Raw genomic sequence first — 27778 nt, 5'->3', positions numbered from 1 at the left:
TCTGAATATATGAAGTCCGAGACAGAAAACACACTCCCATTTGGGAGACTTTCTCTGGGAAATTATCCATAGTAAATTAGCTTTTTGAATCCCTCTTTCAAGCAATCTGGAATACATTACAGCAAACAAACTTGGGCCTCTGTTTGACCATTTGCTAACAAGTTCATGAGTGGTGAGCTCTTTAAAAGTAAAGCCTGTGTTGTCATTTATAGTTTTTAAAAAATGTTGTAGTAATTTAAGAGTTAGAGGTTGGGGAGGAGTGCCGTGACGCCTTGTCTTCTGGACAGCACATGCCCTTTGTCCTCATGAACTCATAGCAGCTGTAGTGCCAGCACAAGACCTGCACAAGGGCCTTTCAATGTTCCCTCATGGGTTAGAGAGGGTTCGTGAGGCCCCACCCTTCCTTGAGGAGCTATTGTCAGTCAAAGGTTGTTACTGAAAGGAAAGTCACTTTCTTCAGTGATGTAGGCAGTGATGCACTAACAAATATCTCCAATTCATGAGCATACAAACATCCCTAATTCAACTCATTGGGTCATTTAAAAATGCATGAAAGTAGGAAGATGGTGTGATGTAAAGTTCAAGGGAAATGAGAGACATAAGTAAGTGGTGGGTGAGTAAAATAAAAATGTAATATATAAATGGAAATGGAGAGACAAAGTGGTGGAGGGAAGCAAAGGGGAGTAGAGGGAAAGATGAAAAAGAAAGAATTGCAGTAGTTATAGTGACACTGGCATGGGTCTGACTCCCAGATTTGTTGGCTACAAAGCCTTCAGTAAGTTATCCAACCTCTTTATGCTTATATTTTGAATTAGAAAAGATAATATTCAGCTTGTAGTGACACTTTTAAAGCTAGTACTTATACTACAATACTCAACAAAAGGCATGTTGGAAAGCTAAATAATCCAAATTATTACTTGAATCTGCAGAAATTAATCAGCACTTGGTACTTAGGTTATAAACAGAAACTAATGTTTACAACAGTAGTTCTCAACTTGTGGGTTGCAACCCCTTTGGGAATGAAATGACCCTTACACAGGGATCACTTATCATATACCCTGCATATCAGATATTAGCAATATGATTCATAATAGTAGCAAAATTACAGTATGAACTAGCGACAAAAATAATTTTATGGTTGGGATCACTACAACATGAGGAACTATATTAAAGGGTTGCAGCATTAGTAATTTTGAGAACCACTGGTTTACAACATTAAATTAGGAAAACTGTCTTACTTAGCAAAACAGTGATCACCATAAGAGGTTTTAGACCTTTTACTTTTATCCCATGTGGGGCTTATGTGATAGGAAGTGAGAAGCAGAATACAAAGATATCAGCAACTATTTCCAATGCTAAAAGGATACTCTAGTGGTCAAAGGCAGTTACTTTAGCACAGGATCTGCTTCACTCAAGACCACACAGGTCACAACCCAGCATAATGAATACCAACACCTCTATTCACCCCAGTAGACCCCAGAATTAAGAGGGAAAAGAGGTGATCTTAGTATACATTGCTTTCTCTTCAACATCTGCACCACCATCTTCTATGATTTTGGCGAGACTCAAATGTCTCCTTCAACAGTGCCATACTAGGGATCTTGTTGACCATTTCTAGTCTGATGGATGAAGTAATAGTATTGTAGAATTTCCAGCGTTATAGACAAGTAGAACAAATGGCAGAAGCAGATGGTTAGAGGTAAGAAACACCAGCAATGTGCAACCAGCCTACACTTCCACAATTATCTGTGGCAAAGAGTCCGCAGGTGTCAGTAGACAGGTGGATTTAAAGATCACTTCCCATGAGCTCCCCAGGCAAAGTCGTGGTGACTTTAGTTCACTATAAGAAGTCATCAAAAGGCTGCGTGGATCAAGTATGAAGAAGAGTCCTTGTGAGCACCCACAGGAAGGAGTCCCACAAAGGGATGAGGCAGCCAGTCAGGATTAGTAGGCTCCAAGTCATCCCACAGAAAACTCATTACTCTCTAACTGCTGGGTTTGTGTGGTGATAGAACAATACTGGTGATAGGTTACTGGAGAACCTAAAATATGGTTTTCTAGGAACACAGTCTAAATTATGAATGAATCCCAGTGCAAACATTCCATAGTAATAGATACCTCTATGAAAGATACTGATTAAATAACCTGATGCATATTCTCTTGTTAAAAAATTAAATTTACAATTAATTCAACACAACTTTTATAGACAATTTCTATACAGAGAAAAAGAAAGTATTAACTTGCTTGGGGTTTTCTAAATTTTTAAATCATTTTTAGGGCTTGTGGTATCAATCCAAAATTCTAGCAGGAAAATCAGAAGTTAAGGTCCTAACTACACCACAGAGTGAGTTCAAGGCCAGCCTCAGCAACTGAATGAGGTTTCCAAAATAAAAAGTAGACAGAGGCTAGGGATATGTGCTTCTCAATGGTAGAGCATTTGCCACACATGAATGAAACTTTACATTCAAACTACAGTTCTGCCAAAACCTTTGTTTCTTATATTGACTTTTCACTTTTTCTATTTAACGTATGATTAAGAAATAACGTTGTCTACAAGCATAGCAGAGTTTCATTAATGGTGTCAGGGATTGTTTCTCTCCCTTAGGATGGGTCTCAAGTAGTGCCAATCTTTGATTAGCCATTCCTTCAAGCTTTGTTCCATCTTTGCCACTGCTCAACTTATAGGCAGGACAAATTTTGTGCCAAAGGTTTTTTATCGCTTTCATTTTTAATTTATTTATTTTTGTTAGTTTTTTATTTATTACATTTTATTCACTTTGTATTCCAGCTGTGCCCCCTTCCATATCCCCTCCCAATCCTGCCCTCCCTCTCTCCCTCATCTCCTCCCATGCCCCTCCCCAAGTCCCCTGATAGGGGAGGACCTCCTCCCTGACCTTAGCCTATCAGGTCACATCAGGACTGGTTGCATTCTCTTCCTCCATGGCTTGGTAAAGTTGCTCCCCCTTCAGGGGGAGGTGATCAAAGAGCCAGCCACTGATGAACCCCATTTTTTAATTAGATTTCTTGGTTTGTTCGTGTTTAAGTTCTTAAGTTCTTTATATATTCTAGGTATTAGACTTCTGTCAGATATAGGGTCGGTGAAGATACTTTCTGAGTCTGTAGCCTGTTTTTTTTTTTTTTTTGTTTTGTTTTGTTTTTGTTGTTTTTTTTTCTGATGACAGTGTCCTTGTTTTACAGAAACTTTTCAGTTTCATGAGGTCCCATTTATTGATTGTTGCTCTTAGAGTCTATGCTGTTAATGTTCTGTTCAGGAAGTTGTCTCCTGTGCCAATGAGCTCCAGGCTCTTCTCCACTTTTTCTTCTAACAGGGTTAGTGTGTCTGGTTTTATGTTGAGGTCTCTAATTCACTTGGACTTTAGTTTTATGCAGGGAGATAAGCAAGTATCTATTTTCATTTTTCTACAAGTAGACATCCAGTTAGATCAGCACACTTTTTTGAAGATGCTGTCTTTGGTGTCATTGTTTTTAATAGCTGAATAGTATCCATTGTGTAAATGTACCATATTTTCTTTATCTATTCTTCGGTTGAGGGTCCCTGCACATAATGTAGTAGATGGGTAGCTTGGTCATCGTGTGGATCCTCAAAGAACTGGAGCAGGGTCCCTGACTCTGATGCCTCTTTTGATCCCATTCCCCTAACTGGGCTGCCTTGTCTGGCCTCATTGGGAGAGTATGTGCCTGGTCCTGCAGCAACTTAATGTGCTAGGACAGGTTGGTACCCATGGGGGACATCTCTATTCTCTGAGAAGGAAAGGGAGAATGGGGGAGGGTGCATGAGTAGTGAACTGGAAGAAGAAGAAGGGGGCTGCAATTAGGATGTAAAGTAAATAAATAAATAAACTAAAACAAAAAGCAAAATGAAATATCCTTGTCTGGCGAAAGCAGTTTAGAATGCTGTTGGCCTGTCTTTACCATTTCTACTAGATTCCAAAGATACAATACTGTTTTTCTGAGACCTTTCCATCCTTAAGAAGTTGTAATTCAGAACGTGTTCTATTGACCTACAGTTCATATTGCATTCTCCAGTAATACCTCCTCCCCATTCTGTTACTGCCACAAGGTTACCTGGAATTCTCTTGTAAACTTCTTTTGGGACTTTGCCTATTTCCCATGCAGTGAGGTCCTACCAATAACTTTAATTTCTGTGGAGAAGTCATCATCTAGATTGAATGCAGGCACCAGTTTGTATGCGCTGGGCTTCTTCCCTTGATCTCTGGTGTGGATACAGACTACTGTCATCTTGCCAAACTACAGCTACATTAATTGGTCCAAAAATGAGCCCCTGATCTGATTTGCCTACTCAGAGCTAATCCAGCATTACCTGGAATTGCTGTCTTCTTTTCTCTGGTCTTGAACCTAGTGTGTATAACCCTTGGATCTGCTAGTAAATACAAAGAAACAGGCTGTGTGTACAGAGGTTCATAGGCAAGAGAGAGAGAAGAAACCAATCCCTGTGAACATTTCAATTCTACTCATGTGAAGGATGTCCTTGAACTTTCTGCTACTTGATCAAATAAACTCAGTTGTGGCTTGAACCCATTTCTGGTAAGTTCTTTGTAACTAAGTAAGATGAATCTGATCCTCACAGAGGATCTCAGGATGTCCTGTAGTTTCAAGGTTAAGACATCGCTTTAAAAATATTTTTATTTAGATCTATAGATAGATAATAGATGATAGTGTAATTGATAAAATATAAGTCACTATGAAAGATTTCTAAGGGTTTTTTTATTATTATTTATTTACTTATTTATCTATTTTGGTCCTTATGACAATGTTTCATGTAACCCCGTTTGGCCTTGAACTCATGGCATAGACAATGGTAAGTGGGAACTTCTGATTCTTCTGCCTCTGCCTCCGAAGTGGTAAAATGACAGGCATGCATAATCACACTTAGTTTTATGCAGTACTGAGACTGAATCCTGTGGCCTTTTCAAGCAGTCTAACAATACCTACATCCCAGTTCTCTCTATCTGTTTTTTTTCTTTCTTTTTTAATTTTTATTTTTTATATTAATTACAGTTTATTCACTTTGTAACCCAAACTGTAGCCTCATCCCCCATCCCTTCCCAATCCGACTCCCTCCCTCTTCTTCTCCTATGCCCCTACCCCAGTCCAATGATAGGCGAGGTCCTCCTCCCCTTCCATCTGACCCTAGTCTATCAGGTCCCATCAGGCTTCATTGTCTTCCTCTGTGGACTGGTAAGGATGTTCCCCCCTCAGGTGAAGGTGATCAAAGAGGCACCCATTGAGTTCATGTCAGAGACAGTCCCTGTTCCTATTATTGGGAAACCCTCTTGGACACTGAGCTGCCACTGGCCACATCTGTGCAGGGGTTCTAGGTTGAGACTGATACTGCAAACAAGGACCATGCATGGAGATATCTGTTTTTAATTAGAACTTTTTCAACCAACATATAGTGAGGGTACTGTGTACACTGTCTAAGTGCATCCACACTATATAAGCTAAGTGTAAACCTGTATGTATAGTGAGTTAGAGGACATTTGTCCTAGAAGATAAATCAGTTCACTGACCTGGTCCTGTGGAATGTGGTGATTCTGAGACACTGATGGTACCTGGTGGAGTTTGCAGACTATAGACATAGAAATAAAGTTGTGAACTTGGAGTAAGAAAAAAAGAAATTGAAAAGTCTGAAAGCTGCATTTTCTTTGGACCCTTCCTCTAATACCAATGGATATTTCACACTGCGTAATACAAATCACCAATGTGTTAATTAAGCTGTTTCTCACTGCACAGTCTTTTTGGCTTCCTTCAAAGTGATAACAAATGGATCATCATTTTCTTTAGATCCGCGATCACATAATGTCCACAAGCAATATACAGTCATAGTTATATAATGGATGGCCAAAAATAATAAATAAATAAATAAAGCTTTAAATATCACCCACCGCAGAACTTGGAATACAGAATGTGAAATTTTCAGAGGCATGACTAATGGGGTGATTTCTATTTTTCCAGCAACTGAACGCCCAGTCCATGAACTGAGTACATATAACACTTAGACAACAGTCTTAGAGAAAACTGACAGGTATATAGGGCATTTTATCTCGCATTATGTGATTTGTGGAAGCAATCTCAACTGGAGGCACTTCAAAGGAAGGCATTAAACAAGTGTAAAATAACTAATCTACGAGTATTTATTAAGTGTTTGCTATGTAGCTAGCCGAGCACAGGGTGTTTCAGAGGGAAATAGAAATGTGAAACCCAAGGACCTCACTGAGAACATCCAGCTAACCATGCATCTGCTTTCATCCTTCTATGCCATCATACAAGAGGTTCCTAGGTTAATTGGTTCAAAGCACAGTTGGATTCCCTTTGCTCTCCAGGAGCTCTCACTGCCTACCACAGACATTCTGACTCTCTCTGGGGTCTGCTTCATAGTTCCTACACAGTTTCAAAGACAATAGATGCTGGTTGCAGTGACAGCAATATTGACAGAAAAGAAGAAAGGGGAGGGATGAGAAGAAGGGAAAGAAATAGGAGGAAGAGAGTCAGGAGGAAGAAAGGGGAAAAGTAAAAGAGGGAAGAGAAGGAAGAAGAAATGAACATTCTTCAAGAGGTGGGGCTTGGTTAAGGACCTGAGGTTATCAGAGGTCATGGTTTAGGAAAGAATTAAAATATCTCTCATAGAACACAGCTAGTTCTCTGTATCCCTTTGTCTTCTTGTCTGATGGTACAAGTTCTTTCTTCCATCAACACTCCCACTACTATGGTACTGTCCTTTATAAGATCTTCACAAGAGCTAAACTGATACCAGTGTGGCTTCCTGAAACCTCAAGATTGGGGAATGAATAACCTTCATTTATTTACAAAGTTGCCTAGCTATAATGGGCACAAATAATACAGCATATTACACAATTTAACAAAAATGCAGTTATATTTACTATCATTTGTATAAGAAGTATCCCCTAAAAGGTTCATGTCTTAAGAATTTGGTCACAGTCTGGTGGAATTGGGGTCATATGAGCATTTACACCATCAAAGGGGAATCCACTGCTGTTCAGAGCTCGATCTTCTGTGGCAGGGTAAAACCTGTTTGGGGAAAAAAAAATGGGTCATGGCTCACCAGAGCCATGATTTTGAAGGGTGTGTAATGTCTCTTCCCTTCCTTGCCCCTACCCTTTCTGTCTCTCTCTGTTTCTGTCTCTGTCTCTCTTCTGTCTGTCTGTGTGTCTGGTTGTCTGTCTGTCTCTCTCTCCCTTTCCCTTCCTCCCTCTCATTTAGTGTGAAACTTCCAAATGTCCTAGGATATTTTTTAGTATCTCTCATGAAAGAGGAAAAACAGCTCTTTAAAGAAACACAAAATACGTCTTCCCTTATATCTTTATCTCTGAGTGAGAGACCATCCATGCTCCAGGGTGTCTCAAGAATAAGATGTTCTATTTGAGGGGTTTGAATGACAGCTTTTCTCTGAAGCAAAAGGTAGGGTAATTCTTGTTGAAACAGGTGGATGAAGTGGGTACAAGTTCAATTATTCAAAAGAAAATGTCTGAAGCTAACAGAAGAATTAAAAGGCCACCAGAAAAGGCCAAAAGCCAAGTCAAGTTTTTAACATTTCATCTAGCAACTGGTATGCGCACTGGCCACCAACTATGGTGATGGTGAAGAGGACATGAGAGATCATTCTATCACAGGGTTGTTGGTTGGCACACTCATCCTCTGCATTGGGGAGTTATTAGAATTGGAAGATGTAAAATGGAATGTGAAAGTCACATGGAAGAGCCAGGAAAGGGAGACAGAAAGTTCAGAAAGGGGAAAGAGGTTTTGCCTACTTGACAATCCTACCTTCATTGTGAGACATGAGCTGAAGGATGGGCAGGAAAGAAAATAAGCAAAGAGAGATTCTGCAAAAAAACAAGTATGCATTTGAATTAGAGCATCCTCAGGGGGGATGATCCTCTTGAGAATAGTTTTATGTCCTAGCTAATTAGCTAAATAGAGAATTCATTTTACTCTGGAGAATCCCATTTTTCCCCAAGGGGAGAAAATATTCAATGTCTGAAAAAAAAAGAGAGAGAGAGAGAGAGAGAGACCCAGACTACTGTGAGCATTACTCCACACTGAACATCCATCAGTCAGGGCTGAACTCAAAAAGGACAGAGCAAAGACAGATTATCCTACATTTGGACAAGCCCTTCATGACCTGTGAACCTGGTCTTCCCTTCAATCATTTCCAACTAATGTCCCTACGCCTTCTCTCAACATTTAGGCATGGAGACAACTACTACCACAGGAGTACAGGTCCTCAGAAGACACCTCTGTTGTTACCAAAATACACAGAGAGACAATCACACAGTCTGATGGTGGCAGAACTGGGGAAAGGTGAACAAATGGCGTGCAGGAAATCAGTGAGTGAGGAGGACAGCTGCCTGTACATAAGTGAGAGCAAAGAGCAGCAGGAATTCTTTCATCAGCCTGCCTTCTCCCAGGACAGAACAGGGCTTAGGGAACAGGAGCGCTTTGGCATGTCTTAGATGTATGCCCACATTATTCAGGGATGGGGCAGCTATGCAATTCTTCAAATCCCCAAGCAAGAGCAACCATTGTGACAGAGCTGGATTCAGCAGACTGCAACATCACAAAGCTGTTTAGCCCTTGCCGTGCCAGAGCCATCTGGGTGCGTTTTAAGCTAGACTTGTACTTCTGTCTGTTGATTTCTTCAAAAAGACAATATGCCACCTAAAGCACATCAATATTCTATGCCCCTGGCAATTGTATTTAGAGCTATATATTAATTAACTGACAGTTTAGCTTTTATACCAGGGTTCGGCAAGTTGCTGGATGTGACTATTCCAGGAGAAATTACACATTTAAGAAAGCTAATGTCTCTGTACTTTTCATATAGACAAAAAATATATAGTTCCAAATATAGGTCAAGGCCATGAATGGACACAGACTCCAAGGGGCAATTCCGGTGGGCAGTCTGGAACCCAGGACTCACCCCTTGCATTTATAACCCCCCCCACTACAGCAGCAGCACTGCTGTTTACCAAGGTCAATTCCAAGGCAAAGCATCGGCCTCCCCTCTAATTACGAGCACAGAAGAGGCCTTTGTTTTGTATTGAAAGAATATAGCTTCTTCATTCCAAGTAGCTGAAAGTCAAAACTCCCTGCAGCACCCAGAAACTGATGTGACCCACATTTCCAAGGTAATGATGGAATCTTGGATGATTTGCCACATAGTTTGGTTCAAAACCGGACTCAAGATTCTTGTTAAGTCTACCTCACAGAACTCAATGACTGGCTCTTTGGCCTCCCCACCCCCCAAGGGAGGAGCAGTCCTGTTAGGCCACAGAGGAGAGCTTTGCAGCCAGTCCTGAAGATACCTGATAAAACAGGATCAGATGAATGGGGAGGAGGTCCCCCCTATCAGTGGACTTGGCAAGGGGCACGGTGGAGATGAGGGAGGGAGGGAGGGACTGGGAGGGAATGAGGGATCGGGACACGGCTGGGATACAGAGTTAATAAAATGTAACTGATAAGAAAAAAATAAAATTAAAAAAAAAATAAATTAAAAAAAAAAGTCTACCTCACAGAAACAGAGCCCTAAGACCATCACAACTAGGATATGTTCAAAAGTTCCCTACTTTTCCTGAACTTAGTTATGTTGGGTTCTAGTCCATAATTCTCCTAACACTGAATGGTATACACGTTTCTACTGCTTTTAAAAAACAGAGCACTTAACTTTTAACTTAAGCACAGTTGCTTTTATGGGTCTTCCTTTTTTTCCTTTTTTTTTTTTTTTTTTTTTTTTTTTTTTTTACTATGGAAGTCTAGAATTGAACATAGGCCAAATGAGATCTTAATAGTAGTTCATAAGAATTCTCATCAGTACATATTGAACAGTAATCTTATAACCAATCCATGGACATATATTTACATATCAGGAGGTTTTATTATTATTTCCTCCTGGGGGGCAGCTTTCTTCCTTTTAGGAATGAATAGTATTAGCTTTTTTACCCTGGCTAAAGGGTGACTCTGAAGTAAACATCATGCCCAATCTCAAGAATTTTTAGGTTAGACTCTTGTTTGGGATTATACACACACTTCCTTCCCAGCTGGACATGCTTGCCTTAAGCCATAATCAGTCAGAGTTTCCCCAAAGAAACCAGGTAGGAGTCGAGTGGAGCATATTGTCCAGAAAACACTGAGACATGATACCTAAGCCATCTCTGAGATAAGATAACTGAAACCTTCGCAAAATGGAAATCCAAAGAATTAAAGGCAGTGGTGTCTCATAGCAGAGAGAGAAACTTCCTTCCATAAACTAAAATAAGAATCAAGAACACATTGACTAGAGACAGTAAAACCCATGGAGAAAATGATCAAGTCAGATTTGTAACCCAGAGAACTGAGCACTACCCTATTTCATTTCCCTTGTGAAGAACTTGACTGATTTTTCCAGTCCAGGTTAAATTTCTGTAAAGATCCCTTGAGTTTATAAAGTGTAATCTATAATATATAACATATAGTATATGCTATAACCTTTGTTATAAAATCTGCTTGTATTACTTTCATTTTAAGCACATTTTAAGTTTATTTTAGGTAAAACCTAACATACTCATTAGAAAAAAAATAATGCTTTTTCAAGATCTGACTTGCAGTGCACAAAGCTCACAGAGTGGATGAGCTAGCAACCCCTAACTTTACCCTCCCTCTGGGCACTTCTATGCCTGGAGTGTTTGAGAAACACTGGGAAGGCAGGTGTGCCTAAAACGCAAGGAGGGAGGAAAACCAACAGGAGATGATCTTATTAAAGATTTACTTTATAGGGCTGGAGAGATGGCTCAGAGGTTAAGAACACTCGTTGTTTTAAAGGTTCTGAGTTCAGTTCCTAGCAACCACATGGTGGCTCACAACCATCTTTGGTGGGATCTGGTGTGTAGGCAGAATGCCCTATAAAATAAGTCTTTACAAAAGACTTGACTTGACTTGACTTTTTTATGCTGTATACCGGTGTGTGTCTGTTTGTGGGTAAGTACATGAGAGTACATGTGAGTACGGGTGCCTCAAAGGCCAGAAGAGTAAGCTCCCTTGGAGCAGTATTTACCGGGTATTGTGAGCTATCCAAGCAGGTGCTGTGAATGGAAACCAGGTTCTCTGGGACAGTAGTATGCTCTCTTCACTGATGAACCATCGACAACTCCCTGATGTAGAATGTGCAGCTATGAGTCCCAAGCACAATACTCACATGTCACGCTATTCCATTATAGGTAGGAGGATAATCTAGGCTGCTGTCGGAAGGAGAACTAGGAAGAGGAAGTAAGGTGGCTGTGTCAGTGTAAGTGTCGAACTAAGTTCAGTTGTGTGAGAGACAGCAATGGTTCCCAAAGTAGTTGGAAGCTTGGTGCTGCCATCGTATGACATATTCGGCCAGGGTATGGAGCATGTAGAGAAGAAAACAACCTGGCGGCTCAAGAAGTTCATAATCTAGATAGACACATAAATCTAAACAGACACATAAAAAGGTACCCATAAAACCCACTACCTAAAGGCTTACTTTGTGCCAAGTACCAAACTAAGCATCTTATAAAAGTAACATAATTCAATCCTCATAGTAACATTATGTCGTGAATGTTAGTAGCCTTATTTAGCATTGAATTTTGTAAGAGTGACGTGACTTGCCCACAATATAAGACAGTAAAAACAGGATTGGCTTAAACCCATCTGTCCAACCAGAAGTTTGTGGTCTCTACTTTAGTCTATCTTAATCTGGCTGAAGTTAATCAAGAAAATATGGTAGGCAGGATGCATGAATCAGATGCCTGAGTTCAGAATAGTTTGCCCATGACAGAATGATTGGGTAATTGCTTTTAATCCATAAAATGAGAAGGATGGACTCAATGATTTCCATGGTTGCTCTTTCCCCCAAAGCCCATCATTTTAAAAAGTGGGCTGTTTCCTTTCACCAAAGTGAGAATCATTTTTATTTCTTTAGATTGAAAAGCATATAACACAATTTTCATCTTTATACAAAGCTATTCATAGCCAGGCTAAATTGTACTTGCAGCCTTTGTTAGTGTGTCCACAAGTATTTATTTCTTCAGTTTCCACTATCAATATAGAACATTTCAAAATACACAATAAAGTAAACCTATATTCACACTGGAACTCGTGCAAAACTTGGTTCACTTGTCCTGGGTTCTTGCTCTAGCCTTCTCTCAGCTTCCTGGCCAATGTTTTCCATCAAATGAATTCAGAGAAGACAGGAGCTTAACATAGGAGATGGATTTTGCTACAGAGTAACATCAGTACACTGTCCAGGTTGATGGTAGGTTTTAAATTTCTGAAACAGCTTCCAGAATAGCATTTCCCAGGTGACTGACAGGCCCACTTGGATTAACAATTAAGGAAAAGGATAAAACAATGGCTTTAATCGGTAGCGTGGCCGAGTAGTCTAAGGTGCTGGATTAAGAATAGCTTTACTCTTCACCAGAAAGCTGTGTTTCCACCCATGGCCAGAAACAACTGTAGTAGAAGTTTGGGGCTCTTTGTAAACGCAGTTATGTTGTATAAAAATGTTTTTGTTTTAATCCCAAGTGTGGGGTTTTAGTTAGGCTATAGTTTGTCCACAGCTGTTAATTGTCTTTTAAGGGACATGGCTTTTGCCAGCTGGTAAGAGCCTTCTACAAGCAGCATGAAGAAGGGTGTGGTCTAGGACTCTTGAGAGTAAAAATATGAGAGCTGAGAAAGAGAAAATGTGGCTCATAGCAGTTAGGAGTGACCGGAGAATGATGGTGTGGCGTTTTGGAGCAGATAGATGGAGAGAAACGCTTCAGGGCGCAGTGGAAAGGGGGAGAATGTAGGCTGTGTACACAGTGGCCAGAGACTGGTACATAGCCTCACAAGACCCACTGACCCTAAACAGCCGGGAGAAGTAGTTGCATCCGGAAATCTAATATTTTATGTGTTATTTACACACATGTATAAAATACACTATGTATAATATGTATATATTTATATATGGAGAGAGAGACTTTCTTTGGAGATAACAGGTCAGCAGAGATAGGTCTTATTTATAAAGACTAAATTGCATGAATTTTTGAGGACTAGCTGGCAACAAAAAGAGAAGAGTAACCGTTTAAGAAGAACAAGTATTCTTCTAAGCATCCACACAGCTGTTCGCTCACCACCAGAAAAGCACAAACATGCTCCCTTTCTACAAACTGCTCCCCCTCAATGCAAAACCCAAGAACAAACCCATCTTTAGTTACAAGAAGAAAATGGATGAAGAACAATGGGAGGGAGATAGTTTTATATAGTAATGAATTATCTGAATCTGTTTTTAATCTCATTTAGTTTTGTCTTTTTTTTTTTTTTTTTTGCCTTCCAAGAGGAAAATAACAGGGAAGAATTTGAGTGTCATACAAGCTGTTCTTGACATGCAACACAATAGAAATGCACTCTCAAATAAGTGTCTCGAAGCATTTCACTGTCTTTAGAAAAGCAACGTTCAAGTCTTTCTCAAGGGGTCATCTACCATTTAATAACAGCTCCACAGAACTGGGAGCACCCATTGGAAGTTTCTTAGAAGATGGTTCTTTTGTTCCAACTTTCAGACCCACAAGTAGTCTATGCTCCAGACCAACAACCCTGCACAAATAATTACACGCAAGTTTTCAGCCTCTCTTTAACACTAGCTGATCAAAGCCCTTAGACCAGTGATCCTCGGTATTATCTGCACATTAGAATCCCCCGAGAACTCGTAAAATACCCCACTGCCCAGACAGCACTTCAGACATATAAATTAACATCCCTGAGAATGGAGCTCAGGTGTCAGTGGTGCTTAAATCTCCCCAGGTGATTTCAAAGTGAAGTTAAAATTAAGAGGCAGTGTTTCAAATCTTTGCTTTACTTAGAACAAAAAAAAAAAAAACAAGCAAACAAAAAAATTAGAAAAAAAAAAAAAAAGGAGCCATATGAGGGTAATGTTTTCTCCCAAGATGATGTAGTTTTTCACTTTCTTTTTTCATATTTATTTATTTATTTCACTTTGTAGCCCCCTCCTTCGTCTCCTCCCAGTCCCACCCATCCTTCCTCTTCTCCCCCTCTGCCCCTCCCCTAGTCCACGGATAGGGAGGTCCTCCTCCACTTCTATCTGACCCTAGCCTATCAGGTCTCATCAAAGCTGGCTGCACCATCTTCCTCTGTGGCCTGGCAAGGCTGCACCGCCCCCCCCAAGGGGGGTTACTTTACTATTTTTAATTTGCCAGATTTATTGCTTTCTTAGATAATAACCCATTAAAAATGTTTCAGCCTGGAGAGGCGGCTCAGTGGAAAAAGCAACCTCAGTGGATCAAGCATGTGCCACAGGAATGTGAGGAAGCAACTTAGCTCCACAAAGCCCACATAAAAGGCAGACAGGCATGGCAGTCACCTATGATTCTAGTACTCAAGTGGCTGCCAGGGCATCCCTGGGCAAGCGGGCTAGTTAGACTAGCCTGGATCAGTGAGTTCTGGGTTCAGTGAGAGACTGCTCAATAAACAAATATAGAGTCATGAGAAATACACCCAATGTCAACTTGAGACTACCACATTCATGCAGACATATGTGCATGAGCACCTGGCCACCCATGTGTCCCCACATACATGCACATGCACAAACATACGCACACATATGCATGCATGCGCGTGCACACACACACACACACACACACACACACACCACACGTGTCACACATGAACATGATGAACTTTGGTGACTTATCAGCCTTAGCAACTGAAAAGCAACGGCTTGGGAAAGCTGACTCCATCAAAGGCTTCATCAATGTCATATTCCTCCTTCACAACAGAACCACCTCAAGTCTATCTGAAGAGCAAGAGTCTCGCCTGGATTAATTGAAAAGTGAACATATGAAAGCAAGACACACAAAGACACATTTTCCAAATGAACTCACACCCTATAAGTGAACCCAACCCTATAAGTGGTCCTCCCACCTCAGGTGCTTGTGGTATGTGTGTCTCCTCAAGCCAAAAGAATAAAACCAACAGCAAAGTAAATAAACGAACAAATACAGTTTTAAGAAGTAAAAAAGAGCCATCGAGTATTTTGTTTCAATATATTAATATTTTAATACTTTGATATATATTAATAAAAGCAAATATCAAATATGTAAGGCTAGAGTTGTTTAAGGGTGCAATGTATTCCTTTAGGCTCTTATGATTGTGCTTGGACCAGTCACTGGGAGGAGGTCCTACAGGGTTAGTGGGACCCTAACACACATCTTACCAGAGCATATTCACAGCCACAGCCATGCATATGCATACAACTTTGAATTAAGACAAAAGTTTAGAATCATAGTGCAGCATCCAAATTGCTGTGTTCCAACACAGTGTCTATTTATTAATCTTCTGGAGTGGGTGTCCACGTCAAGCACTTTATGATTGATTGGTACAGGCTTGACTTTAAAGAATTAAGTGTGTTTACTTCTAATTCCATAAAGTCTCTACTTCATAATTCATGCTTCTATCATCAATGGGAATTAGAAAGGAGGTTCAATTCTAATGCAAAATATACCTACCCTGACAGAGTTTCACTAAATAAAGCTAACACACACAATCTCAGAAATCATATTAACTTTTAGCAAGACCAGAAGAAAAGTGAGCTGAAGGAAAGAAAGCAAGGTTTTATGTACTGTGATCTCTCATGTCACTAAAGACAAACTAGAGCTTAGACCAGTTGATAAAAACAGGAAACAGTTATGTAGTAACCTATACTATTATCATCCTGCTGGACCTCAAGTCAATGACTACTGGTTTTGTGCCAAGTATGGAGAGCCCCCATTGCTCCAGACTGTTCCAATTTAGAATCTGTGATTATTTAATCAGCACCTTGGCTGAAACATCCAAATCTTCATTGAAATTAGAATCCAGAGGTGATCGCATCCAGACAGCAGCTGTGCCTTATATTTTTCTATGTCCCCCACAGAGGCAAGCATGCTGTGGGTACTCAATAAATATTAAGTGATTGTACACACTTGTGGAATGACCCTCCCCTGTGGGCCAGGTATTTTCGCTACAGCATCTTTGACAGATGGGAGTCTGACATCTGCTTCCATGCCATCTATTGACAGATATCTAATGACCTCCTAAGGATGTTCCTTCCCTTATTCGGTCTCTCTGGTGGCTAGAAAGCTTTGTCTTTCATTAAGCTGAAATCTGACTTCATGTAATGGGCTCCCACTCACCTGAATTCCATCCTTCAGAAAACACAAAATGAATCCTTTGCATCTTCTTTGTGTTCTTAAGGAACAAACTAGAGATTGCCAGGTTCCCCTCTACCTGACATCACAGAGGACCCAGCACACTGTTCTTTCACTATGATTTCAAAGTTGAATAATGATAAGAGGGCTCAGTGAGGCCCATAATTAAAGAGAGATTGCAGATATAAACAAAGTGACAATATCACATATTAATTTAAGAAACCTTTTAAACAACAGTGCATATCTTTGCCACTATGTAACACACACACAACACATCCCTCTTGTCTTACTGTCTTAGGTCCTTCCAAATTTCACCTCTAAGCCTGAGATCAGATGGAGTCAGTGTCTTTCTCTGTATTCATCAATAGTGCCTATTACTTTCACTATACTAACAAACATTCATTAAGGTCTTGTTATGGGCCAGAATCTAGTCTATGTCCTTGAGTGCCAGAAACAAAGAAGGAACAAAATTCCTTTTCTTACTTGGTTTATAATCCATGGAAGTATTAAGAAAACCAATCAACGCAATAGGCCTATAACTTCAGATAAATAGGCAGACACTGATTGCAAATAAGGCCTGTACATAAAGGTTTCATAAGACAGCAAGATAAGAGCTACTTGAGGAAAATAAAGCATAGAAAAGCCAACAGCATCCACATTTTAGCTCTTTCTTTCTTACTGAGGTATTAGACATCCGCAGGTAGTGGCGTCTATAAAGTTGAAACGCATTTCCTCCACTTGTCACCCACATTCATTGATTAAAGTATTACATGGAACATAATTTTAGAAAGATATTTCAGGTACCTAAAGATCCCTTATTATACCACCTTATGCAGCATCAAATGACAACAACATAATAATTACCTAAACAGGTGAGAATTTATCTCCTACCATGGTGGTTTGAATGGGAAAATCTCCCTTAGGCTCTGGCATTTCAATACTATGTCCAAAGTTGTTGGAGCTGTTTGGAATGGCTCAGAATATATGGTCTTGCTAGAGGAAGTATGTCATTGGGGACAGGATTTGTGAGCCCAGAGATCAGCACTATCCCTGCTGTACGCATTCTCTTTCCTGTGGTTCCAGATGTGAACCCTCAGCTTGCTGCTCCAGTCAAAATGCCAGCTTGCTGCCATATTTCCCTATGGCGATGGTGAGGTACTTGCATCCCTCTGGAACTGTAAGACTAAATGAAACCTTACTTTGGAAGGATGCCTTGGGCAAGGTGTTTTGTCATCACAATAAAAAATACTAATACACCCATGAAAATTATTATCAACACAAAAGGTATCCTTTTACCTGCTGTGGAAACGCTTTCCTCCTGGGAACAACTGCCTTGTGAGAATAAGAAACGTGGATGATTGCTTTTTAGTGAAGCAGGACTTGAAGCATTAGCCCCTGTGGAAGGACCAGGGCTCACTACTTCTGCCAGATGTAGCTCAGTTTCCCAGACCAAGGGCAATTACACCTTTCTTGAGAGACTTCCCTTCTTTGGTTATATACTGTTACATTACCATATGAAGTTAGACAAAGGCCTGTATTGTACATGTCCATCTTGAAGAGGCTTGAGGTTAGACTCCTAAAGTGGGACAAAATTGATAGAGAGTATTTCTATCTGATACCACATGATCCCGCCCACAGTCCACATGCCCCTGTCAGCTCCAACCGGAGGATGTACAATTTTCCACAGACCCCATGTTTACTCAAAAAGGCTCTATATGAGAGATGAGAACTTTTTTTTGAGACAGGATCTCATATACAAGGCTGGCCTCCCTTTTGCTGTATATCCAAGAATAATCTTGAATTTCTGAACATCCTGTCTCTATCTTCTTAGTGCTGAGATTAAAGGTCTGTGTCACTATGCCTAAATTATGTGGTACTGGAGATGGAACCCAGGGCTTACTGTTTGCCAGACAAGCATTCCACTAACTGAGCTACATCTCCATCCACAGAAGAAATCTTTGATTTAGCTTATGCTCTAAGCAGAGGGCACACTAATTCACCAAGACTCTGTGTTCTATTAATTTTTGTGCTGCATAGTCACCTACATGCAGATTGTGATTATATAGGCTTTACCTGATACAACTCTAGAAGATATCCTTAACAGAAAATCTTTATAGATTTCCATAATCTCTATAATCTAGGAAATATTGCTTACTATTTCTAATAATGGCTGTTGTATTCTAACACAAGGATATCATGTGGGTTAGAAGTTGGGTTGGTTCATAATCCCCATGTAAAGTGTGCCTTTTAAGCAGATGAGGATCCAAAGAATGAGAAGTATAATCCTGTGCAAGAAAGTGAAGACATGAAAGGACCTCAAATATCTATCAGCAGTAAATGAGTAAATATGACCTGTTCACACATCAAAATACTAAGCATTCCTTAGAAAGAATCCTCTAAAGCTCTAAACACTAGCATGGACAGACCTCAAATAATATAATGTTGAAAATTGGGTGTATAGAAGGTTATCACTTTGGTCCTTGTGGAGCTCCTATCCTTTCCTCATCAGACTAACTCCCCTTCTTTCTTATGATTCCCTGTACTCTGCCAAAGGTTTGGTCATGAGTCTTTGCTTTGAAAACACTGCTAGTTAGAGTCTTTCCAATGCGCTCAGTAGACTCCTGTCATATGAATGGGGAGGTGGTCCCCCCTATCAGTGGACTTGGCAAGGGGCACGGTGGAGAGGAGGGAGGGAGGGAGGGACAGGGAGGAAATGAGGGATCGGGACACGGCTGGGGTACAGAGTTAATAAAATGTAACTGATAAGAAAAAAATAAAATACAAAAAAAAAGAAGGTTATCACTTATATAACAGTACAATGTAGAATCAAATTCAAGATAAAGGTTGCCCCTTGATACAGATAGAAGAAGGGAAAGAGACTTAGGGAGGCACAAAAGCACAGGTCAATAATAACTCATTAATGATAAAATGTTGACATGAATTAAATCTGGGCCACGGTTACATAGGTACCTGTATTTTTGTATTCGTTTTTTAAAAATAACTCATTTTTTTTTAAGTTAAATAGAACAGAGAGGTTCATATTCATTTCCCCAAAGGAACCATGATATTCTTCTCCTCTGGTAATGAGTCCCAATTACTCAGTGTTTTCTACTTTTTCTTTTTTTAGTAAGAATCTTACTTTAAATGATTTTTTTCTGAATTCCTAATATATACAACCAATAAGAAGTGAGGTGCCCTGGGGCCCTGCTTTCTCATACTCCCTCTATGCATCTTAACAGGGTCCCCAAAGGCATTATGGAATTCAAGACTCCATGGAGTACAATGTGAAAGTTACTCACTCATATGACTGACAGTTAATTTCTCTAGGCCCATGTCAACAATTGTGGTATGGACCTTGAGTTATTCTCCCTTCTTCCTTTTCTGGTCCTTTCCTGCCCTGTATGCCAGGCAAACATTCTGCAGCTGAGCTATATCTTCAGCCACAGCACATTGCTCTCTAGTACCTCCTTTTATCAAGAACCTAAATATGCAATTATGTCACATCTTCAATAACTGACAAAATTAATAACTCTCAGCATATTAAGCTGTCATTTCTGGGATGCCCTTCTCACCATTGCCTAAATAAGAAAGATTTTAACACTACTTGTGTTAGCGAAATAAAGTTTAACGCAAAAATACAAAATTCAAACATTTTAAAAGAAAGCAAGTCTTCCTTCCATAAAGGAAAACATTAAATTATTAAGGGTGAATATAGTTAATATGTGCATTTATATGTGAATCTGTTATTTACAATATTAATAGTAAAGAAAAGATATAAAGTAACCTTCAAAGACTGTCTAACATCCATGTTTAATATGGAATCTCTATGACTAATATGTCAGAATAAAAATAGTGCAAATAGTTTCAATGTTATAAATGCTCACACATTTTAACATTTTATATTAACAAAATTTAATTTGTTCTGCTGGGTGACCTTATGCCATATATACATGTCACATTTTTTAAAATAATCTTATTCAATAAAATACTACAGTTGACCATTTAAGTATACTAAAATCAAGGTTTTGAGAGAGTTCAGTTCATCCTACAATGTAAATGCAGTTTATCAAATACACAACTTGTCTGCAGTAGTTGAATGGATATAGATACCTGTACTTTGGCTGGTATATGGTAAAACCTATACTACTACAATGTGAAAACAACTCTGAAGCATCCTTTATAAGGGCAAAGGTAAATGAAACCCTGATAGATTGCTTGAGTGTTGAGATGCCCGTCTTCAGAAAGTCACAGAAAGAGAGCAGACAACCTTCAGGCTGGAAGGTTTACTTCCATGTCTGACACCACACAGAAGAGATGTCCAGGAACAGGACCTGTGAGCAGAGCAATATACACAGAAGACATGGAATAGACTCTATGATTCTTGTTCCAGGATACCAAGATTAATTCTAGAATTTTCATAAGCAGTAAGTCACTGCTTCAGTTCTGAGAGTGGATAAAGGACCAATGTGAAATGTACCCATCCACCAAAGGCTTAGTTTATCTCGGATCCAACAATATGCAATAACTATTCATCAGATAGGAAATGCCATGTTCCAGCTAATCAAATATTTTTTGCTAATTGTTACCACATGCAGAAGGATTACAAATTTTTTAAAGAATGAGAATAAATTAAAATACACTTAACACTGCAACTAAACTGATTATAATTTAATCTTTTTCTAATTATTCAGAATGCATTTCAGGGTCATCAGGAGGACCATAAATTATCAGCGCTTGATGACTATGCAGGAAGTCACACTATTTCTAAGATCCTGGCTCACAGAGGCTAGGTAACAGGGAATTCACTGCAAAAGTTAGTATTTGGAGGATTTATGTGCTAAGCATTTTTCTGAGATATGAAGTACATCATCAATCCTCATCAAAAGAGAATTTCGAGAGATGATGTGCTGATATGTCCATGGAAACAGAATAACTTTCCCAGTATCACAGGATAGCAAAGCTTTTGAACACCAATCTGTCTTTAACTGATAGGTTCGAGTAAGCATATCTTTGTTATATAAAAGTATTTGTAGACATCTCAGCCTGGCTATTCAGAATGAGCACACAATCAGGGGTCATGCTGTTAGTTTATGTAGATGGGTTGAAGAATATTTTTGAGCCATACTCCACACAGCAGCCATAAATTTAGCAAGACAGTATATGTAGGCCAAGACATAGGTGTAGGTGTGTGTTTGTGTGTCTCTGTGTGTATATCTGTGTTTGTCTGTCTGTGCCTCGTCTATGTCTGTCTGTGTAGTATTTGTAGAGAGTGCTCGTTGTCAGGAGAGGTGGATGCTCTCCTGTGTGTGCGTGTGGTATAATCCACAGGTCAACATGCAGAGTCGTCCCTCCATCTCCCTTTACCTTATTGTTTGAGGAAGGTCTCTCGTGGATCCTGGAACTCATCACTTGGATAGACCAGCTAAGCCTGCAAGAGCCCCAGGGATTCCCCTCTATCCTGTCACTACCTAGGGATGGTGTGTGTGTGTGTGTGTGTGTGTGTGTGTGTGTGTGTGTGTGTGTGCTTGTCTTTTACATGGGACTTGGGATTTGAACCCAGGTCATGACATGGAGCTAGCACTTTCTTCATGGTGCCACGCCCAAACCTGATAAAACAGTTTTGAAGGTGTTTGCAGACAAAATAAGAAATGTTAATATAAACAATCAAATCCTGAATACCTTAGGAAGAAAGCATTTTTAGAGACTAGCCCATATAAACCCCAGTCACTTAAAACTCATCAGCTGCTCAATGGACACTAATATACACTAAAAGAGACGTGTTTATTCATCTGTATACAAATGGTACAAATTCTAATATTGCTGATCATTTTGAACTGTGAAACATGAGTCTAAATTATTACTCACAGAAGATGGTCTTTTACAGTTACTCAAGATTTGGGGCTGAGTTTAAATCCCTTTTAAAAAACGGATTTCAGTTCTCAGGACAGAGAGGTTAACGCACACATAGTCCTTCTCTTATTCATTCCCATTATCTACTTTGTAAATCCACGCTCATTCATTTCTTTTTTCCACATGAAACTGTTATGGCTCCTGATTCGCTTTCACTTGCCGGCCCCAGTAAAATTCCTCATAATTAAAATGCTTTCTCTTCTTCTATCCATAATGGTTCCACTTACCTCTAAAGAGCCAGTGACTCCTGTGAAGGTCTTCCCTAAACAAGAAGGACAGTGGAATTGAACTTCAGAATAGCAGAAAGGAATCTCAGGTCATGCTATTTCTTTAGCTAATATCAGGCCCACATGGGACACTTTGCTGGTGAGAGGACAGCCCTGTCCAAAGATTTGAGCATACTTCTACCCATAACATTTACAGATAATCCCTACAGGTGACTTTCTGTTCCAAAAGGAACTATTTAGATCTCCAGGACCAGGAAGCTACATACATTGTATGAAAATAAACCCTGCCTAAATGGTAATCTGAGGCAAAAGCAGCCTTAAACTGTTTGAAGATCAAAATGGAAAATGGACACCCCCCCCCCATGCAAAGTCTGCACAGAATTCTGGCAGAGCAGTGGTTCTGATTGCCACAGCTTGATCTTTCCTTCTGATTCTTAGTCAGGGACAGAAGTTTCCTGGTCACTTTAAATTTATGGGAAGTTAATAGAACTGTATCACTTAGCTGAATTAAATTAGGTACTAGCAGCAAAGTTTGAAAAATCATACATAACTGTCTTAAAACTTGATAAATAGATGGCACTGGCCTTGAGGATATCTCAAAGATATCCTCACCCTGTAGAGTGACTCCGGTAGCTTTCCTTCCCAGAAGAGGGGTATAGACACTGATGCTCTCTGCTGACCTTTCTACCCAACTTCTGTGAAACTCTGTGGTCTGCACAGCGACTGTGTAAGACTTGAATGCAAAGTAAATCCCTGACTCTACTAACTTGGAAGGATAACTTTCTGAGGGAGAAAAAGTGAGATTCATCTCAGTTTCGGTGGTCGAGGAAACATACAGACTGAGGATGGAGAACATGGTACCCAGAACCTACGTCAGTACCAATAGAAACAGCAAATTGAAGAGCAAAGTTTAATTTTATGTTCAAATGAATGGGAACAATGTTAAAATTCAAAGTGACTGGATACAAAGAATTAAGACATTTTTTATAAGACCATTAATTAGATGTCTTAGGCTTAATTCCAATGGCTTAAGAAATTAGCAAGAGTCCCAATAAAAGTATACCTCTTCAGAAAGAATGTTTAGAAGGCCACAGAGTTATTATTATTGCAGGATCCACAAAATATTATCTATTTCAATTCTCCTGTTCAAATGGAGAAACTGAGGCACAGAGCAATTAAGCATATTTATACAAAGATAACCTGAATGTTTGGCATGTTGATTAAGGAATCTATTACTCTCATAAGACGTACCTGGACTTGTGCCTCAGCCTGTCATCCCAGCAGCTTGGGACTCTGAAGTAGAAGATTCACAAGTTCAAGTCTGGCCTGAGCTATGAACTGAGTTCAAGCCGCCCAAGCAAAGTTACAAGTCACTCTCACTAAAACAAAACTCAGAAAAACAGAGAGAGTGCTCACTGGTGGAGCTCTGGGTCAGCATGCTCTGGTCCTAGTTATGCCACAAAAGGGTGCAGGAAGGGTACATGCAATTAATCCCCATGCATAATCACAATGCCTGAAATATATTTTATAGAAATCAAAACAATTACCTCATCCTTAAAACACTTAAAAAGAACATAATTGTGGAGTCAATCTAGTATTTTACTGAAATTCCCAAAAGTAATTCAGTTTCCCCATTAATCTAGACTCTATCTTCTTGCTATGCAAACATTGACTGAGCACTTACTGAATAGTAGGTATGTAATTCAAAGTTCCAAAATGTTTTTCTGGTCAGCTTTCACCTTCCAAAATGATAGACACAGTGTTTATGTCCTCTGCTTCTGTCTACACATGCTCGTTCCCTTTCATAACTTCCATTTTCTTCTGTAAATGGCTTTCCTCCTCCCTCTCAAGGCTTACAATAAGTATTGTCTTCGGAATCAAAGTGTCTCTCAAGTTGCATCTTGCCAACTGTCTTATACAATAATCACCTAATTGTGACAAGGCTGCAGGTAAGCAAGAAGCCCATGAGGCAGCTATGCTGCCAACTGTTGATGGTTCTATTTGTAACACTGCTCATTTCCTTCCACACAATGTCAGGTGCACCACTGAAAAACTAATGTAGGATATGGTTAACCAGTGATGCACACAATGAGAGGTCTGTGCAAGTTTGACAGAAACAACACTTAGGTCATTGTGGAATGATAGAGCACCACGGGCAATGGTAGAATTGTAAAAGAGAAGGCCATGGAGGTGAAGGCCACAGGACCAGTGAGAACAACCCCAAGTAACACTCTGAACCAGCATCATGAACCCAGAATCTCCTTTGATACTTACAGGTGCTGATGTATTCTGAGGAATGTCTGTCTTTGGACACTAGAAATTTTGTTAAGCTTCCTATGCAAGATAGCTACCACATGGCTGTCCATTATTCCCCATTCTCTCCATGAGCATACACTGGCCAAGAGAACACCTCCTAACAGAGTTTGAAAGAGGCAGTCCTTATCAAACAAAGTTGAGATCTCTCACCTCGCTCCAAAGCAGGCTTGTTTACTCCCACTGAAATACCAGAGTGTTATGGTCACTTTGGATATCTAGAATCAAGAGGCAATATAGACAAGTATGGGGCTGGAGAGCTTGCCAGGGGTCAAGAGCAATAGGGTTCAATTCCCAGCACCCACATGCTTGCTCACAATGGCCTGTAACTCTAGTCCCAGGATATCTGATGCCCTCTTCTGGCCTCTGTGAGCATTGCAAACAGGCTACATCACAAAAACCACAGGGAGCATTGTGTGAAAAACAGTGTGCAATCATCTAAATTTTACTTAGAATGAAGAAGTTCTTGCATGGAAAAAGGTAATGTGAAATCTACAATAAAATAAAGATGTTTAATATTGATTTAAAAATTACTGCAAACAGGTGCACACACATACATGCAGGCAAAACACTCATACCTATAAAATTAATTAATTAATCAATTAATGTTTAATTAATTGATTAATTAATTAATTAATAAGACTTATGAATAAACCAAGGATTATGCATGGAGAGGAACCTAGACACCCTGCTCAGATGTAGACCATGGGCAGTTCAGTCTCCATAGGGGTTTCCTAGGAAGGGGAGCAAGGGCAGTCTCAGCATGAATTTGGTTACCTGCTCATTGATCATCAATCTCTGGCAAGGAGGCCTTAGTAGGCCACAGAGAAAGAGGATCCAGACAGTCCTGATGGGACCTGATAGGCTAAGATCAGATAGTAGGTTGAGGAGGAGCTCCCCAACCAGTGGACTAGGGGAGGGACTTAGTAGGGGAAGAGAGAAGTAGGGTGGGACAGGCAGGAGATGAGGGAGGGGGCTACACCTGGGATACAAAATGAATAAATTATAATAAATAATAATAAGGTATCAAAATAAATAAATTAATAATTATTATAATATAACATAGACAGGTATTTATGACACCTTTCATTTATACCTGGAACTCTCTGGGAAATCTCTTCTCAATTCCTGTTGCCTTTCACGGTCCTTTTTATTACTATTATTATTTTACTTTTTTATGATTTATTCACTTTATATCCAATTGTAGCTCCTTCCCTAATCTCCTCTTCCCATTCCCACCCTTTCTCCCCCTCCTCCTCTATCCCCATCCCTTAGTCTTCAGTAAAGGAGAGCCTTTCTTCTTTACCATTTGACCCTAGCCTATCAAGTCTCATCAGGAATGGTTGGATCCTCTTCCTCTGTGTCATAGCAAAGCCACCCAGACAGGGGGAAGTGAAAAAGTCCATGTCAGAAAAAGGCTCTGCTCCTCTTACTAAGGAACCCACAAGGAGACTGAGCTGCCCTTGGGCTACATCTGAGCAGGGGATTTAGGTCCTCTCCATGCAAGGTCCTTGGTTGGTGCATCGGGCTCTGCAAGCCCCTCTTGTTATTAAAGGTAATTATTAAAAATTACTGTAGAATCTTTCCTTATTTCCTTCAATTTTCTGAATTTTTGTTTAGTTACTCTTCCTATTAGGAAGCTAGGCTTTCATCAAATACACGAACTTCACCTGGTTTCCTTGAAGGTCCTTTTTACAGTTGCAAAAGTAAAACTGAGCTTCTGTGGGCTGCTACATAACAAAAATCTATAGCATGGTTTCTGTGAGAAACACTAAGTCAGTGTGCAGTCATCTAAATTTCACTTAGAATGAAGAAGTGCTTTTATGGGAAAACTACAGTAAAATGAAGATGTTTAATAGTAACTTTAAAATGTGCTGGATCTGGGCTGGTGAAAGACTTTAATTACCATATCAGAGCAAATGAAACTAGATTAAAAGCCTCAATGAATGTCAAAGTTCAAAGTTTTTTTGTGTGTACGTATATATGCATATATGTGTGTATAGATGCTACACGTGACTCTGAACATTCCTAGATACTACTGAAGTATCACTTGGTCATAGTACATGTGGAAAGGATAGGAGCTCCACAAGGACCAAATATATCTGGGCACAGGGTCTTTTCTGAGACTGACACTCAAACAAGGACCATGTATGGATATAACCTAGAACCTCTGCGCCAATGTAGCCTGTGGTAGCTCAGTAACCAACTGGTTTCCCATAGTGAGGGGAACAGGGACTATTTCTGACAGGAACTCAATGGCAGGCTCTTTGACCTCCCCACCCCCCAAGGGAGGAGCAGTCCTGCTAGGCCACAGAGAAGGACTTTGTAGCCAGTTCTGAAGATACCTGATAAAACAGGATCAGATGAATGGGGAGGAGGTCCCCCCTATCAGTGGACTTGGAAAGGGGCAGGGAGGAGATGAGGGAGGGAAGGAAGGAGGGTTTGTGAGGGAATGAGGGAGCAGATACAGCTGGGATACAGAGTTAATAAAATGTAACTAATAATAAAAAAATAAAATTAAAAAAAAGAAAAAAATCTGACAGGCATAGATTTTGAAAGTATACCACTGACTCCCATTTGTGCTGAAAAACACTGAAACACAAGCTATACATCTTGCCCAGAGTGATGAACAACCTAACTAAAGTGTAAGGCACAGGGCTGAGGAGGTCAGCAAAGCGCTTTCTGTACAAGCATGGAGACCTGCTTTCAACTCCAGCACCCACACAAGAAGCCAGGTATGGTGGCACACAGGTGTGGTGGTGCACGCTTGTAATCCTCGTGCTGGGGACAATACAGCAACTGGATTCCTGAGGCTCACAGACCATCCAATCAACAGGAACCAGTGATCCCTGAGTCCCTGTGGCAGACACTGTCTCAAAACATAAGCTAGACAACTGAGCAAGGATAGCCAAGGCTGGCCCCTGCAAATACACACAAACGCACTCCTGCAGACACATGCAAGCATACATACACCCTCACACACAGGCACATATACATACACATTCACTCACACAACAACAAAAGTATATGAAATGCACATGTCAAAAGAGGGGAGCATTTAATGTTTTAAAGATTTCAGAGCATTCG

At 40.0% G+C, this 27778-nt stretch overlaps 1 protein-coding gene across 6 annotated transcripts in view; it reads right to left on the bottom strand.

Moving 5' to 3' along the window:
- LOC129689107 (cytosolic beta-glucosidase) overlaps window positions 1–27778 on the bottom strand; it is a 139874-nt gene that overhangs the window by 44712 nt on the left and 67384 nt on the right. Inside the window, exons 5-6 of one of the 6 annotated variants that reach the window (XM_055624268.1) lie at window positions 22379–22413; window positions 17753–17817 (exon numbers count right to left, since the gene is read on the bottom strand). The exons of 3 other annotated variants lie outside the window; for them this stretch is intronic. In XM_055624268.1, the coding sequence (XP_055480243.1) occupies window positions 17753–17817; window positions 22379–22413 (100 nt within the window). Of the gene's footprint in view, window positions 1–17752; window positions 17818–20509; window positions 20573–22378; window positions 22414–27778 lie in introns of those variants that run through there. 2 more of the 6 variants (XM_055624270.1, XM_055624264.1) reach the window with 2 other exon arrangements.

This window comes from Psammomys obesus, unplaced genomic scaffold (assembly GCF_907164565.1).
Source record: "Psammomys obesus unplaced genomic scaffold, mPsaObe1.curated_primary_1811, whole genome shotgun sequence".
In the NCBI taxonomy this organism is placed as follows: Eukaryota; Metazoa; Chordata; class Mammalia; order Rodentia; family Muridae; genus Psammomys; species Psammomys obesus.
This window is presented reverse-complemented; position numbering and strand designations above follow the sequence as displayed.